Genomic DNA, 18,498 nt, shown 5'->3' with positions numbered 1-18,498 from the left:
AGTCAAAGCATTTGAACATTATCAAAATAAAATGACTGATAACATCAATGGGGAGTAATTTGCCATTTCAATATTGTACTTCTCTTGTTTGTTTTTCAGCAGTTTTGTGGTAGACTGCGACCGCCATGTCCCTCGACTGGTGCACTACAGGCGCCCTTGTGGTTCTTGCAATGTGGCTGCTGTGGAAATACCTGTCGTGGAACCACGGCTACTGGCAGAGACTGGGGGTTCTCTGCCCAGAACCATCTGTGCCATTTGGAAACATGAAACATGCAATGCTCGGCAAGAAACACATCACGGAGGTCATCAGAGACATCTACTGGTAAGTTGAAGAAAGGACTAATATCCTGTAATTGAAATTTCACGTTTATGGTGTGTCCTAGACCTCTGGGTCAAAATTGTCCAGGTGACAAAGGATCCTAAGTTAATTGTTGGGAGATAAAGACCTGATACATAACACTTTGTTTTCCATACACAACTTACACAAATATAGCCCCGATCCATGCCAATATCAGAGCTTGCATGAAAACGGCGCATAAGATACTGTCGCAGTTGCTCGGAGATACATGCTGTCTGTCATAGGATCAGGCAGGAAGTTAGAACCCTATCTCTTGCTTTTTAGTTCCTACTCGGGTGTCATACACCATTGCCCTCATGTAATCACATAGGAGAAATTCCATAGGAAGAAGCTGTTCTGTGCTGTTCTGTGCTGTGCTGTGCATGTGATAGCCATATCTCCAGTGGCGGGTATATTAATTTCCAAGCGGGTTAGTGCCTGGCGTGGATAAATTACCATTCTCCACGAATTGTTGCAGGAAATGTCGAAAGAGCGCCCCTAACGTGCGCTGTTGAAATATCTTTTAGTTTATCTTATGTATCAAAGCCAACAGTTGAGATTGTAGCTCGTGATTAGGCATGGATATTGCGGCAGTTGGAAGAGTAGAGGTAACGAGATGACTTTGACACACAATTTTTATCAAACGAAAACTATCTTCTTCGAGAATTAACAAAATAGCAGTTTGACAAACTGAACTTAGTTCCTGAGGCATGGGCATTAGAACAACACGACAAGTGAAATATGGGCAAAACAACTAGTACACCTGCCTAATATCGTGTAGGACCCCCGCGTGCACGCAGAAGTGCCGCAACACGACGTGGCATTGACTCGACATTGAAGTAATGCTGGAGGGAACTGACACCATGAATCCTTCAGGGCTGTCCAAAAATCCGCAAGAGTACGAGGGGTGGAGATCTCTTCTGAAGAGCACGTTGCAAGGAATCCCGCTGTATCAATTCTGGATGTATGGGGTGTCGCATTGTCGTGCTGGAATCGCCCGAGTTCGTCGGAATGCACAATGGACATGAATGGATGCAGGTGATCAGACAGGATACTTACATACGTGTCACCTGTCTAGACGTATCAGGGGTCCCATATCACTATATCTCCCCAACTGCACACGCACCACACCATTACAGAGCCTGCACCAGCTTGAACAGTCCTCTACTGACATGCAGGTTTCGTGGATTCATGAGCTTGTCTCTATACCTGTGCACGTCTATCCACTCGATACAATTTGAAACGGGACTCGTCCGACGAGGCAACATGTTTTCAGTCATCAGAAGCCCAATGTCGGTGCTGACGGGCTCAGATGCGTAAAGTTTTGTGTCGTACTATCACCAAAGGTACACGAGTGGGCCTTCGGCTCTGAAAGCCCATATCAATGAGGCTTCTTTGAGTGGTTTGTACGCTGACACTAGTTGATGGGCCAGCACTGAAATCTGCAGCAATTTGAGGAAGAGTTGCACTTCTCTTACATTGAACGATTCTCTTCAGTCGTCGTTGGTACCGTTCTCGCAGAATCTTTTTCCGGCCACAGCGATGTCGGAGATTTGATGTTTTACCGGATTCCTGATATTCACGGTACACTCGTGAAATGGTTATGTGGGAAAATCCCCGCTCCATACTACCTCGGAGATGCTGTGTCCCGTCGCTCGTGCACCGACTATAACACCACGTTCAAACTCACTTAAATGTCAATAATTTGCCATTGTAGCAGCAGTAACCGATATAACAACTGCACCAGACACTTGTTGTCTTATATAGGCATTGCCGACTGCAGCGCCGTATTCTGCCTGTTTACATCTCTGTATTTGAATACGCATGCCTATACCAGTTTCTTTGGCGCTCCAGTGTAGTTTCTTCAGCATAATAATAAAACAATTTGAAATAAACACTGACCCACTGACAACGAAACTGGAAGAAACAACAATATTCGGCTTCTTGGCCAATAAATACAGTGATCAAAAAATAAAGTAGCCTGCCAACAGTAAATATGAAAAGCAGCCCTCAGATTGAACTGAACTTTTATACATTTACACTTAAACTAAGTAGTAGATCTACTAACAACTCCCTTCATCAGTTATTCATTATTAGCAATACTAGTACCAACCAACTCGAATGATACCTACGCAAAATTAGCAACTCTCTGTACAACAGCACATTCAGTTCTGGTTACTATTGAAAGTATAGCTGTGAGGACAAGTTTTAAGTCGTGCTTGGGTATCTCAGTTGGTAGAGCACTTGCCCATCAAAGGAAAGATCTCGAGTCTTTGTTGGGAAACACAGTTTTAATCTACCAGGAAGTTTCTTATCAGCGCACACACTACATAGCTACGTAGTGAAAATTCTTTCTGGAGAAGAAAACTGTTTTTGAGAAACAGTTAACTACACAGCTACACTCAAGATAGGTTAAAGTATTATGACAAAAGGAGAAGGATACAGAAAAAAGTAACGGAGTTTAAAAATAAGTACTGGAAAGAGAGACGACAAGATATCACCCTAGAAACATGGAAGATAATGAAAGAAATCCGAACACAACATAAAGACATCGCAGGGCAGAGTCTTATATCTATGGAGGAGTAGAAAACCTATTACGAAACGCCGGCCGAAGTGGCCGAGCGGTTCTAGGCGCTACAGTCTGGAACCGCGCGACCGCTACGGTCGCAGGTTTGAATCCTGCCTCGGGCAAGGATGTGTGTGATGTCCTTAGGTTAGTTAGGTTTAAGTAGTTCTAAGTTCTAGGGAACTGACGACCTCAGCAGTTAAGTCCCATAATGCTCAGAGCCATCTGAGCCATTTTTTTATTACGAAACTTTGCTAACGGAAACAGTACAGAATTCATATCCAATTATGTAAACATCCCGCTAACTCAACAAAACCTTAACAATAAATACTAGTACACCCGACAAATGAAAAATGGGGAACTGCAGGCTTGGGAGATGTAGTAGCTTTAGAAATTCTGGCAGAAATATTTAATAGTGGTTTAAATTTTGAGGACTGCCAAATGAACGGATAAAGCAATTATTTGAACAATATTTTAAAATGATAGCCGACGCGATGGTGCAAACTCTGGAAGAATTAGCGTTATTTGAGCGTTATTTGTACTGCAGTACACCACCAGCCAGAAACAAGAGGTTGCCATGCGCCACCGCCTGCACCAGACATTCATGGTATGAAGATGATCTGATAAAAAGATCGAAACCGGTCACCATATTAAATAAGATATGCGATCAAGACTATTTCCAATTTATTTAGGCTGAGCAGTGTCGAAAACCATTTATGTCGTAAACTTAAAAGTTTGATCGTGGTTTTTTCAAAGTAGGGCACCTGTGTAAGATTACTGACTCTCATTGATGCGCGATCGTCATGGCTAGGCACTGACAGCTGGTAATGAGATAGTGAGCGTATGTTGCCAATACATTATGTTCTCGGGATACCAGAAGACTTATGAGGAAAATCCCACAGGTGAAAGATCGAGTTGCAAAAAGACGTTGAAGTTGAATGTGATGCGTAATCACCCATACCCATAATTTTAGTTCATGTTCTTAATGTAAGAGGAATAATGATTTAAGTGCTTTTTTGAGCCTTAGATAAACAGCACAGTATTTATTTATCGCCGGCCGAAGTGGCCGTGCGGTTAAAGGCGCTGCAGTCTGGAACCGCAAGACCGCTACGGTCGCAGGTTCGAATCCTGCCTCGGGCATGGATGTTTGTGATGTCCTTAGGTTTAACTAGTTCTAAGTTCTAGGGGACTAATGACCTCAGAAGTAGAGTCCCATAGTGCTCAGAGCCAGCCATTTATTTATCCATTCATTATACTCCAGTTTCTTGGTAATAACAATGCACCATTACAGATGAAATTCAAATTAATGTAATTATTATGTCAATCATTTTGAATGTACCTTTGTCTTAAATTTAATGTTTAGTCGATTTCGTTTTTATTTTTATTTTTTATTCCTACTACTATCAGTCTAACGTTTCAGTGACTACCTGTGCGCTAGTTACATGCGGTTTTCCTAAGGCAACTTTTCCCATTCTCAGTTCGGACCCCTTTACTGTCACAGGAAAAAATCTTAGGTTTTCATTACGTTAAATTTGGTTTTACTAATTCTATTACTATTTCTGTCGTTTCGTTGTGTTAACTCAGTTAAATCAACTACAACTACAGCTACATATTCAACAACTATCACTACTAGAAATATTAGTAGGATACCACCCCATGATCGTACTACAGAACCAACTAGAACTGAAACTTATGCTGCTTGCATTATATTTCTGCTTCGATTACATTTGATTCGTCTGGGTCGCTCACTGTCGGAGCACAAGAACAGTTAATTAATATTTTGTCTCATATCGCTGCATATAGTCCTTGTAGAACATTGGCCTCCTTTGTCACTTTCCTCCATTCTTCTCTGTCCACAGGTTTCCTTCTCCAATTCCTGATTCCCATTGCTTTGTGATCCTTCTCCATATCATCAAGCCACTTTTTCCTGAATCTCCCTCTTCTCTTTCTCCCTTCAGGCTTTCCTATAAACACTTCCTTAACACTTAGCGTTTCTGGAATTCTCTGAGCATGCCCAACCCACAGTACCCTTCCTTGCTTGATTTTCACTACCATATTTATCTGTCCAAAAGTGCTTGTAGTTTTGCATTTGTCCTTATTCTCCAGTTTCCTTCTTCACTTACTGTCCCAAATATCTTCCTCAAAATCTTCTTTTCCCATATCAACAACCAGCCTTCCGCCTTTGTGACCATCACCTAGCTTTCCGAACCATACATTAACACAGGACTTAATACAGTAAAATGTATTTGGATTTTTGTATTCCTGCTAAGATTTATGGTCTTGCCATTTGTTATCCTTTCTTGAATTTCTGCTACCGTCCTGTTATCTTATGTTACTATCGAGCATAGGGTTTTAAATTTTCCACTCTTTGGTACCATTTACCATTTGTTTTTATTGAAGTCAGGATCTCCCATCACCACATATTTTGTTTTCTCTGTATTAAACTCCCAGTCCTGATATCAGCGCTGCTCCTTCCAGTGCAGTGTAATTAACCTTCAAGGGTTTGAGATTCCTAGCAATTAATGCTTTGTCTTCAGCGTATGTCACCTCCTGGGCCTGCTGGCTAAATAGTGTTTGTTGACATTTTCCGAATTATGTTCTCTACTGCTAAGTTAAAGAGTAGCGCAGAGATCGCATCTCCGTTCTGCAGCCGCCCCGCCCATGGACCTCTCCCGACAACTCTTGCTCTGTTTTGTCCTTGCAAACCGTTGCTTTCAAGGCTGTTTTGGTCAGCCTCACTAATTTTAGTGGGATTCTAAAATCCTTCATACTTTAGAGAATCTTATTCCTCTGAAGGTTGTCGCATGCTTCTTTAAAGTTTATGTACAACTGATGCAGTTGCTTGTCATATTCATAAAATTTCTCTGGCTCTTGTCTCAGTAAAAAAAAGTCTGGTATATTGAGGATCTATTTCTTCTGAAACCAGCCCGATAATCCCCCAGTATCATTTCGCCCAGGTGATCTAGCCGAGAGGCTAAGATGTTACTGGACACGTGATAGGTTGTATCTAAGCGAGTAATCCCGTGATAATTACTGCACTCTGCCTTATTGCCTTTCTTATGAGATAGGCAGATTATTCCCATTTTCAATCCTTAGGCATTTCTTCCTTTATCCATATTTCCTTTATTAATTCATTAACAGCCGTCTCCGTCTTATTTCCCCCAAACTTTAATGATTCGGCCTCTGTGTAGTCTTCTCTCACTGCTTTATTATTCTTTAAGTTTTTTATTGCATTCTTCACTTCCTCTACGTCTGGTGGTTCGATTTCCTTCCACTTCTATTTCTAATTACAAGTTCCGTCCCTCCTCAGCCTCATTCAAGGTTACCTCTCTGTTCTCTCCCCCCTTTCTTTCAAGTAATTCAGCAAAATACTCCTGCCATTTCTCCAAAGCTTCGCTTTTATATTCAATTAGATTTCCATTTTTGTCCTTGCTCTCGGCTGGAATCCTTTCATTTCTGTAAATCTTTTAAAGAACTTTCGTATCTGATTATTATTCCTCATTTCGTCCAAGTGCTCTATCTTTCTCCTTTCTCACTAAATAAGTTACCTGCCCTCTTTCTCTTCTCTCTATCGTCTTCCACTACGTGTCTTGCTTTCCTTTGCAGTATTCTTTGCCTCGCTTCATTTCTAGATTGTATTACCAGTGAGCATACCTTGTCAAACCACTTCACTGTTCTTTGGTATTCTGCCCTCCCCATTACTTCTTCTGCGGCGAGAGACTTGGCGCCTGTAGATAGGCAACCTCTAGGCATCCCCAGTTCGTCATGTCTACTAGCAGGCGTAAAGAATGACTCACGTGTTTTTTCTGTGTAAGTACATTTTTAAAGTATTCAACAACCGCCGCACTAACAGTATTGACGAACTGGGAGGGTCCTAGAAGGACCCTTTGGCAATTCATTCACGCATGTGTCAATGTCGCACCCCTCTAGGATCATGCCACCTTTAAATTTCATCGAATGGCTTTGAACAGCCCCTTGTGCTTGGTTCCCATTCTGTATACAAACGTAAAAATTACGGCCGCATTGCAACTCCAAATGGGTGTGATTACATTCAGTGGGGTTGATACCTCACGATGTCTCTACAGAAGGGCTGAAGAGACCGTGGAGTGTCAGCAGCGTCAAGGATTATCACGAATGTTGTCCTGGTACTCATTGGACTAAGAACTGTCGTTTTCAACTGAAAAATGTGTTCAGATCAACCTGTCATTGACGTCCTTTATGCTGCTACTGACACATTTTCGTGTCGGTTCTGAGTAGTGCTACGACTGAAATATTTTCCTCTGCCACACGTAAGAAAACACTTGATTCTAATGGGGAGTGTCGTGGTGCTAACCTCCGTCGCGGACGCGTCATAAGAAGGGGTAAAATGTGGGTAAGAGGGGTAGCGACGACCTTACCATCGCTTGCTACGTTCACGGTGGCGTTTGGCAGAATTGTAGTAAAATTTGGTGCCAGTGTGACGTCCTTAACCCGTCTCACACCTTACGTGAACTTTTGAGCTCTGGTCTCTTTTCCGCGTGTTTCTCACAGTTTGAAGCGCCGCCGAGCCTGCGCTTGATGTCGCAAGGCTCACTCTCTTCTGTACCATTACAGACGAAGGTTGTAGGCACCTTTGAGCCAAATATCAAACTTATATACCGCAGTGGGAAATAATTACAGGGTTTCGAAACTGAGTTGTGCCCTGTCAAATTGATGAGTACAAGTATTTTACATTTCGATAGATTATTCGAAATAACAAGCGCTTAATCATTACATGCCAGTTCGAGTGGCTCATGTGACAATCAGATCAATCCTTGTAAAAAAAGCACTGCATCTTCAGGCCACGAATGGCCTACCGGGACCATCCGACCGCTGGGTCATCCTCAGAGGAGGATGCGGATTGGAGGGGCGTGGGGTCAGCACACCGCTCTCCCGATCGTTATGATGGTATTCTTGACCGAAGGCCGCTACTATTCGGTAGAGTAGCTCCTCACATGGCATCACGAGATTAAGTGCACCCCGAAAAATGGCAACAGCGCATGGCGGCTGGATGGTTACCGATCCAAGTGCCAGCCACTCCCAGCAGCGCTTAACTTCGATGGTCTCATGGGAACCGGTGTATCCACTGCGGCATGGCCGTTGCCACATCAATCCCTGTATTTGTAGTAATGTGTGAAACAGCTTTCTACAAAACAATATGGGATATGCTACATAATCTTTGTCCTGGTTCCTTCCTCCTCTTAGCACATGCTACACGCCTTCTTGTTTCACCTGCAGTTGGCAGATGGTCCTCAGTAGTCGCCATAGATTTGTACACACCACTTGAGCACCCAGGAGCTCTTCTTGTTTTGACAGCAGCACCTTTACTTCCAGTGCTATCATTTACTCTGTAAGTCGGATAATACAGTCAATAAATGCCATCTTTTACGGCGAGAAATCTAGCGAGCAGTGATGGGGCAACCTATATGTGCAAACTGTAATTATAATAATTCTGCAAACCATTAGCAGGCTTCCATTTTCCAGTGGAAGACTGATACATAGCACTAACATGCGAAAAATTGACACTGATTCTTTCATAACTTATCGTGGGACACATCTGAGTCAATGGTAGTGGAAGGATTAAGGTAAATCCCTTGAAAGAGCACGGCGATACCCTAGCTCTCTTCCTCCCTTTCTTCTTCAGTGCTCTTGTGCCCATCTGAATTTACTGTCTTGAAACAGAGCTAAACGACCGTACAGCAAGTAGGACACTAGTTAAATGAAGTGAGAAGCCTTTTGTTTGCTACAGCCAGATGGAAGGCGAGCCGTTCTGTGGCTTCTACCGCTTCCGGGAGCCGCTGCTGCTTGTGAGGGACGCCGATCTGGCGAGGACGATGCTCGTCAGGGACTTCACGTCGTTCCATGACAACAGCTTCCACGTCGACGAGAACCTCGATCCGTTGTTCGCGAGGAATCCATTCTTTCTTAAAGGTGAAAAGTAAGTATCGCCTACAAAATAATGCGTTTGGCTGAATGTCTTGTAAATCAGAATGCTTCAAGTTAAAGGGAAACATGGATAACTATGTATTTCATTGCGCTTTTAATTCTTTTCTTTAATCTAATCACACACTGAGGTGACTTATGTCCAAATGTCCCAATGTGTGTGAAATCTTATGGGACTTAACTGCTGAGGTCATCAGTCCCTAAGTTTACACACTACTTAACCTAAATTATCAAAAGGACAAACACACACACCCATGCCCGAGGGAGGACTCGAACCTCCGCCGTTACCAGCCGTACAGTCCATGAGTGCAGCGCCTTAAACCGCTCGGCTAATCCCGCGCGGCTCACTTAAGTCGTGGGATACCTCCTAATATCGTGTCGAACCTCCTCCTGGTCAGCGTAGTACAACTACACGACGGGGCACGTACTCAACAAGTTGTTAGAAGTCCCTAGCAGAAATACTGAGCCATGCTGCCTATATAGCCTGTCCATAATAGCGAAAGTGTTGCCGGTGCAGAATTTTGTGCACGAACTGGCCTCTCGATTATGTCCCATAGATGTTCGATGGGATTCATGTTGGACAACCTGTGTGGCCAAAGCAGTCTCTCGGATTGTCCAGAATGTTCTTGAAACAGGACGTGAATAATTGTGGCCAGGTGACATGGCGCATTGTTATCCATAAAAATTCTATTGCTGTATGGCAGCAAATGGCCTCCAGGTACCCGAACATGACCATTTCCAGTCAATGATCGGTTCAGTTGGACCAGAGGAGGGAGTCCGTCCCATGTAAACACAGCTCGCACCGTTATGGAGTCACCGCCAGCTGCCGGCCGCGGTGGTCTAGCGGTTCTGGCGCTGCAGTCCGGAACCGCGGGACTGCTACGGTCGCAGGTTCGAATCCTGCCTCGGGCATGGATGTGTGTGATGTCCTTAGGTTAGTTAGGTTTAAGTAGTTATAAGTTCTAGGGGACTTATGATCTAAGATGTTGAGTTCCATAGTGCTCAGAGCCATTTGAACCATTTGAACCGCCAGCTTGCAAAAACAATGCCTTGTTGACAACCGATGTCCATGGCATCGTAGGGTCTGCTCCACATTCGAACTCTACAATCAACTCTTACCAACTTTAACAGGGCGTCATCTGACCAGGCCATGGTTTTCCAGTCATCTACTGTCCAATCGATAAGGCCGCGAGCCCAGGAGAGGCGCTGCAGGCGGTGTCGTGCTGTTAGCAAAGGCACTCGTCAGTCGTCTGCTGTCACAGCCCATTAACATAAAATTTCGCCACATTGTCGTAACAGATACATTCGTCGTACGTCAAACATTGATTTCTGCGGTTATTCCACGCAGTGTTGCTTGTCTGTTAGCACTGACAGCTCTACGCAAACGCCGCTGCTCTCGGTCGTTAGGTGCAGGGTGTCTGACACTGCTTTGTCCATGGTGCATGGTAACGCCTGAAATATGGTATTCTCGACAGAATCTTTATACTGTGGATTTCGGAATACTGAAATCCTTAACGATTTCCGAAGTGGTATGTCTAATGCGTCTAACTCCAACTATCATTCTGCGTTTATTGTCTGTTAATTCCCATCGTGCTGCCATAATCACGTCGTAAACCTTTTCATATGCCCCGAGTACAAATGACGACTCCGCCAATGCACTGCCCTTTTATACCTTGTGTATTACTATACTACAACCATCTGCATACGTTCATATCGCCATCCCATCACTTTTGTCACCTCGGCCTATATTCGGGCCTGCAAACTCTCTCTTAATTCAGACCTGGATTTTACACATACACTGTTCTTTTACATCATAGTTAATTATGAAATGACAATTTCATTATGATAAATACAGGCTGATTAAAAAATAATGGTTCATAGGGTTTGGATGAATGTATTTTACAAACTGTTACATAAAAGTAATGAATGACGCGTTGTTGCACAGTGCCTTGTTGACAACCGGTGTCGTTGATAATGATGTGCAAGACATCCCGCAACAAGCTCCCCTTGGATTACACGACCAACATCTGTGCAGAAGTAAAGTTCGACCCATAAACATTCGAACATGTCCCTATCAAATATTCACCAGCACAGTAATGATGCGATTATGGAATTCAGTCAATGTTGTCGGCAAAGGTGGTACGTAAACATTGTTTCACATATCGCCAAAGAAAAAAAATGACTAATTGCAAGATCAGGAGGCCTTGGAGGCCTCCTGATGACTTACAATTCACCCTCAGCACAGTGACCAATCCCCCACTTTGGAAGTTCCTTGCACAGATTGCGACGCGCTAGTCTACAGCAATGAGACGGAGTTCAGTCTTGTTGTAATAAGACGTTTGGGATATCCGCTGTTAGTTCAGGAAGCCACCCCCTTTGCAACATTTGTAGATACATTATACCTGTTACAGTTTTCCCCAGGAAAAAAGTAGGCCACCACACTGTGCTACGTGAAACAGCATAGAAGACATTTATCTTTCGAAAATCTCATTCAGTTTTCATTGTAATACTGTGATCTGCCTCACCCCACACGCGGACGTTGCGACGATTCACTTGACCGTTTCCGCGGAATTTCGTCTCACCACTGAACGCGTATTGGGGGGGACGTCATCTTCTATTGCTCCCTGTAGAAGTTCAAAATGCGGTGCAGTCGCTTTGCCATATGCGATACGGTTTCTGATTCAACTGTTCAACTGCTTAAGCAGAATCTCCACCAGAGTCGGTTGGGGAATGCCCAGTTCGCGATTTGCAGGAGCAGTAGGTTTTTTGACTGCGTAGAAACGCCTCTTGTACACTTTCCACTGTTTGAACTGCAACAGCCCCGCGAGGTAGCCGAGCGGTCAGGGGCGCCTTGTCACAGGCCGCGCAGCTCCCCCCGTCGGAGGTTCGAGTCCTCCCTCAGGCACGGGTGTGTGTGTTGTCCTTAGCGTAAGTTAAGATTTAATAGTGTGTAAGCTTAGGGACCGATGACCTCAGCAGTTTGGCCCCGTAAGACATTACCACAAATTTCCAAATTTCAACTGCAGCACCTGGTGTCCGGAGTTTCTGCTGTTACAGAGGCAACCTTTATTCTTGAATTGTCGATACTACCGCAGAATCCTTTATTGGGTTGTAAATGTAAGAATTCGAACGTGAGCAAATTGTTAGTGTTCGAATGGTGGATGGATCGGTAACCGCGGTAATTGCAGTATTTGGTGTTTCAAGAGACACTGATTCGAAGATTTATACCGCCTACAGCGAAAGCGAAAGAGACATCATCCTCTAAGTAACAACGCGGACTAAAGTGCGTGTGACAGACGCCCGCTGAAGATCATGACGAAAAAATAAGACCAAGACAGCTACAGCAGTCACTACACAACTCAATGCCCCCTCGTGAATCCTGTCAGCATTAAAACAACGCGAATGGAGGTTTATATGCAGGGAATTTGCAGAGTGAGGTGAAATTCCAAAACTATTCATAAGTGATGCAAATGCCTGCAACAGGAAAACATGGTGCCGAAGCCATAAAACCTGGGCTGTGAAGCAATGGATGAAAGTCATTAGGTCAAATGAGCCTTATTTTACAATGTTCAGGTTTTTGGCTGAATTTACATGCTAGGAGCAAAACAGAGGAAAGTCCACTGGACCTAACGCGATACCAATTCGATTCTACACAGAGTGCGCAAAAGAACTTGCCCCTCTTCTATCAGCCGTGTACCGTAAGTTTCTGGAACAACGGAAGGTTCCAAATGATTGGCACAGGTACTTCCAGTTTTCAGGAAGAGTCATCGAGAAGACGCGCAAAAGTATAGGCCTATATCTCTGACACAGATCCCTTGTAGAATTTTAGAACATGTTTTTTGCTCGCGTATCATATCATTTCTGGAAACCCAGGATGTACTCTGTAGGAATCAACATGGATTCCGGAAACAGCGATCGTGTGAGACCCAAATCGCTTTATTTGTTCATGAGACCCAGAAAATATTAGATACAGGCTCCCAGGTAGATGCCATTTTCCTTGATTTCCGGAAGGCGTTCGATACAGTTCCTCACTGTCGCCTGATAAAATAGGAGCCTACGGAATATCAGACCAGGTGTGTGGCTGGATTGAAGAGTTTTTAGCAAACAGAACACAGCATGTTGTTCTCAATGGAGAGACGTCTACAGTCGTTAAAGTAACCTCTGGCGTGCCACAGGGGAGTGTTACGGGACCATTGCTTTTCACAATATATATAAATGACCTAGTAGATAGTGTCGGAAGTTCCATGCGCCTTTTCGCGGATGATGCTGTAGTATATAGAGAAGTTGCAGCATTAGAAAATTGCAGCGAAATGCAGGAAGATCTGCAGCGGATAGGCACTTGGTGCAGGGAGTGGAAACTGACCATTAACATAGACAAATGTATTGCGAATACATAGAAAGAAGGGTCCTTTATTGTATGATTATATGATAGCGGAACAAACACTGGTAGCAGTTACTTCTGTAAAATATCTGGGAGTATGCTTAGGGAACGATTTGAAGTGGAATGATCATATAAAATTAATTGTTGGTAAGGCGGGTGCCAGGTTGAGATTCATTAGGAGAGTCCTTAGAAAATGTAGTCCATCAACAAAGGAGGTAGCTTACAAAACACTCGTTCGACCTATACTTGAGTATTGCTCATCAGTGTGGGATCCGTACCAGGTCGGGTAGACAGAGGAGATAGGGAAGATCCAAAGAAGAGCGGCGTATTTCGTCACAGGATTATTTGGTAAGCGTGATAGCGTTACGGAGATGTTTAGCAAACTCAAGTGGAGGACTCTGCAGGAGAGGCGCTCTGCATCGCCGTGTAGCTTGCAGTCCAGGTTTCGAAAGGGTGCCTTTCTGGATGAGGTATCGAATATATTGCTTCTCCCTACTTATACCTCCCGAGGAGATCACGAGTGTAAAATTAGAGAGTCCTTAGAAAATGTAGTCCATCAACAAAGGAGGTGGCTTACAAAACACTCGTTCGACCTATACTTGAGTATTGCTCATCAGTGTGGGAACCGTACCAGGTCGGGTAGACAGAGGAGATAGGGAAGATCCAAAGAAGAGCGGCGTGTTTCGTCACAGGATTATTTGGTAAGCGTGATAGCGTTACGGAGATGTTTAGCAAACTCAAGTGGAGGACTCTGCAGGAGAGGCGCTCTGCATCGCGGTGTAGCTTGCAGTCCAGGTTTCGAAAGGGTGCCTTTCTGGATGAGGTATCGAATATATTGCTTCTCCCTACTTATACATCCCGAGGAGATCGCGAGTGTAAAATTAGAGGTTCGAGCGCGCACGGAGGCTTTCCGGCAGTCGTTCTTCCCGCGAACCATACGCGACTGGAACGGGAAAGGGAGGTAATGACAGTGCCACGTAACGTGTCCTCCGCCACACAACGCTGGGTGGCTTGCGGAGCATAAATGTAGATGCAGATGTAGAACATGGAGGGGGTTAGGTAATGATTGGGCAGACATATCGTGGTATTCGATGAGACCCAAGGTTACTCTGCAAGGCCGTATTACTTCAAAGGACTATGTGACCATTTCGGCTGATTTTCACATGGTACAGTGTTTATTCTCCATTGGTGAGGCTATGTTCCAAAACTACTGGACGCCTGTTCACACAGCTCGCATTGTCCTGGACTTGATTCGTGAGCACCAGAATTAATTTCCGCGTCTCCCCTGGCCACAGCAGTCACCAGATCTCAGTATCATGGAGCCATTGTGGCCTGCCATGGAGAGACGGCTCCGTGATCGCTATTCACCCCCTTCGCCTTGACATGAACTTGCCACTGTTTTGCAGTAAGAATGGTATAAGATTCCCTCGAAAACCAGACAGAACCTGTATTTATGTATTCCGAGGCGACTGGAATCTGTTTTAAATGCCAACATTTTCCCAGCGACATATTGGGAACGATAACGTGTTGTGTTTTTGGTGTTTCTATATTTTTGTCGAACCCCCCTGTACGTCTAAGTGTACAGCTGATGCCTTCGGACTTCTGATGCTGTACAAAGTTTGTCTTTACAGCATTATGTTACGAAGCGAAGACGTGCCAGCACTGTATTAAGAGGCGCGGCTGTTTACAGGTGGAGGAAGCTACGCTCGCAGCTGAGTCCGTCCTTCACGGCGAGCCGCCTGAAGCCGATGTTCCTGCTGATGAAGGAGGTGTGTGACGACCTGGTGCGGGTGCTCAAGGACCACTCCAAGGCTAGCGGAGGTAGCTTCAGTAACTGCTACAGTGTTCAGTCTTTCATTTTCTGTGTAATGACGCCCTATTTTCAAATTCGCATCACGATTCACATCTCACATATGGCTGGAGCTTTCAGGAAATAGCCTAGCTGCGCCAAACTCTGTTGATGTCAGATTGAAAGGTATGTGTGTTTGGAAAGAAGCGTAAACTACCCTCATAGTTAGTAAAAAATGAACCCTAAAACTATGAAGATATTCAAAATTAAATATCTGATGTTCAAGAGAAAAATGTAGCAACGAGATTTGACTCGAAAATTGTATACGAAAAAGTCACACAACTCAGGCTTTCATAAATTCGCCGCAACAGAGGGAACTGTGGGCCTGCATATCTTAATATGGTTCATGAATGAATTCCTTCGCGAGTGGAATACTTCCAAGATGTGTTAGCCGTTTTCGCTTTTAGTGCCCAGGAGTGTGCAGTCTCCTCAGTAACAGAATGATCATTTAACAAGACATTGACTTCCTGTCGTGCACATTACACTGATTAGCCAGAATATTATGACCGCCTACCGCGTCGTGGGATGGAAGCAATGAGGCCTTGGTAGGTCGCTGGAGGAAGTTGGCACAACACACACACACACACACACACACACACACACACACACACACAAGTCACCTAATTCCCATAAATTCCGGGGAGGGGGACGTTGAGCTCTGTCGCCACATTCAATTACGTCCCAGACGTGTGCGATGGAGTTCAGATCTGGCTAGCACATCAATGGGAACTCGCCACTGTGTTCCTCGAACCATTCCATCACACCCATGGCCATCTGCAATGGTTTATCTCACCCTTACATTAGTATGTGATACTGCAATGTTGATCACTTAAATATGTTACCTAGACAAATATATTCGCGGTATGTCATTACTGTACATTAATTACTTTTTGATGTTGCAATTTTTTTTCCGTCAGTGTAAAAATCAAAGAAGGAAGCTGTAGATAATAGCAATGCAGAATATACTAGGTTGCTAACACAAAATCTATACACATCTTCATCTACGTGATTACTCTGCTACTCACAATTAAGTGCCTGGCAGAGGGCTCAGTGAACCTACTTCAAGCTGTCTCTCTAGCGATCCACTCTCGAACGGCGCGCGGTAAAAGCGAACACTTAAATTTTTCTGTGCGAGCTCTGATTTCTCTTATTTTATGATGATGATCATTGCTCACTATGTAGGTGGGTGCTAACAGAATGTTATCTCAATCGGAGGATAAAACTGGTGATACAAATTACATGAGAAGATCCCGTCGCAACGAAAAACGCCTTTGTTTTAATGACTGCTACTTCAATTCGCATATCAAGTCTGTGGAACCATCTCAACTATTATTTCGCGATAATACAAAACGTGCTGCCCATCATTGAACTTTTTCGATGTCACCCGTCAGTACCACCTGATGCGGATCCCTCATAGCACAGCAGTGAGCCACAATAGGCCGGAGAAGCGTATTGTAAGCAGTCACTTCACAAGATGTGTTGCACCTTGTAAGTGTTCTGCCAATGAACCGCAGTCTTTGGTTTGCTCTACCCACAACACTGTTTATCCCTAAGTATTTAGCTGAATTTACAGCCTTCAAGTTTGAGTGGCTTATAGCGTAATCGAAATTTAGCGGATTTTATCTACTACTCATGTGAATAACTTCACACTTTTATTTAATCAGGGTCAATTGCCACTTTTCGCACCATACAGATGTCGTATCTAAATCATTCTGCAATTCGTTGTGGTCATATGATGACTTTACAAGACGGCAAATGACAGCATCAGATAAACAATCTAAGACTCGTATGTCTCGTATGTAGTTTATATAGATCAGTAACAACAGAGGGCCTATAACACTTCCTTGGGGAACTCCGGATATTACTTCTGTTTTACTAGATGACTTTCCGTCTATTGCTACGAACTGTGACCTTTTCGATAGGAAATGACGAGTCCAGTCGCACATCCACAGGCACGCAGTTTAGTTAGAAGACGCTTGTGAGAAACGGTGTCGAAAGCGATCTGGAAATCTAAAAATATGGAATAAATTTGATATCCCCTGTCGATAGCACACATTACTTCATGAGTATCGCTACGGTCGCAGGTTCGAATCCTGCATCGGGCATGGATGTGTTTGATGTCCTTAGGTTAGTTAGGTTTAATTAGTTGTAAGTTCTAGGCGACTGATGACCTCAGAAGTTAAGTCGCATAGTGCTCAGAGCCATTTTATGAGTATAAACACCTAGTTGTGTTTCACAAGAACGAGATTTTCTGAATCCGTGGTGACTATGTGTCAATAAATCGTTTTCTTCGAGGTAATTCATGATGTTCCAAAATCCTACTGCAAATCGACGTTAGTGATGATTGGCCTGTAATTTAGCGGATCACTCCTATTCCTCTTTTTGGGCATCGGTGTGACCTGAGCAATTTTCCAGTCTTTAGTTGCGGATCTTTCTGTGAGCGAGCGGTTGTATGTAATTGCTAAATATTTAGCTATTGTGTCAGCATAATCTGAAAGGAATCTGACTGATATACAATCTGGACCGGAGGCCTTGCCTTTATTAAGTGGTTTAAGCTGCTTTGTTACACCGAGGATATCTACTTCTATGTTTCTCATCTTGGCAGTTGTTCTTGATTGGAATTCTTCCACCAACTGTATTTAATCTATCCTTTCTGAACACTGTTTGATCGTTCGAATAAATTTCGGCTGAACTTATTTCCGGCTTTAGCCAACTTTCCGTACCTATAACTATTCGAGCTCCAGTGCTTTCTATTAGGGCTTAGAGTTCTGGTTATTCCCCAACACAGCTACGACAATTTACAACTATTATATCGATCGTTTCTACAACTACCTTGCTCTGTTTTGCCTGCCCCCTTTTATACGGACGCTCTTTCTGTGGTTTTCCGAGACCCTCCAACCTAAAAAATCGCCCAGTCCGTTCCACACAGTCCCTGCTACCCGAGTAGCCGCTTTCTGTGTGTAGTGGAGTCCTGACCTATAAAGCGGAGCTCGGAAACACACCACCCGATGGCGCAAGTCAATGAATCTGTAGCCTACACGGTCACAGAACCGCCTGAGTCTCTGATTCGGACCCTCCACTCGGCACTGCACCAAAGCATCACAGTCGCTTCTATCGTCGATGCTGCAGTTGGTAGCTCCGCCTTAATTTCACAAGCAAGACCCGTCCGAAACCAGAGAGAATCTGCTCCCATCCAAAGCTACACACGTCATTGGCACCAACGTGAGCCACCACCTGCAGTTGGCTGCACACTGGTTGTATAAAGTACGTTTTGCACGATTTATTATGTTTTTTAAACCTGCTAATGTTTCAGTAATTAAAATCATCCGTAATTCAATTATATTCCTGTTATAAGACAACTGACTGCAGAATGTGGAAGGAATTTCCAGCTACAGTGATATGAC

At 44.0% G+C, this 18,498-nt stretch overlaps 1 protein-coding gene across 3 annotated transcripts in view; it reads left to right on the top strand.

The window, feature by feature from the left end:
• Window positions 1–18,498, top strand: part of LOC126412656 (cytochrome P450 6j1-like) — a 179,792-nt gene that overhangs the window by 50,411 nt on the left and 110,883 nt on the right. For 2 of the 3 annotated variants that reach the window (XM_050082359.1, XM_050082356.1), the window contains exons 2-4: window positions 103–322; window positions 8,671–8,859; window positions 14,936–15,066. In XM_050082359.1, coding sequence (XP_049938316.1) covers window positions 126–322; window positions 8,671–8,859; window positions 14,936–15,066 — 517 coding nt within the window. In that variant the 5' untranslated portion in view covers window positions 103–125. Of the gene's footprint in view, window positions 1–99; window positions 323–8,670; window positions 8,860–14,935; window positions 15,067–18,498 lie in introns of all 3 variants that reach the window. The other variant, XM_050082357.1, reaches the window with a different exon arrangement.

Source organism: Schistocerca serialis, chromosome 7, assembly GCF_023864345.2.
Source record: "Schistocerca serialis cubense isolate TAMUIC-IGC-003099 chromosome 7, iqSchSeri2.2, whole genome shotgun sequence".
Lineage (NCBI taxonomy): Eukaryota > Metazoa > Arthropoda > Insecta > Orthoptera > Acrididae > Schistocerca > Schistocerca serialis.
This window is presented reverse-complemented; position numbering and strand designations above follow the sequence as displayed.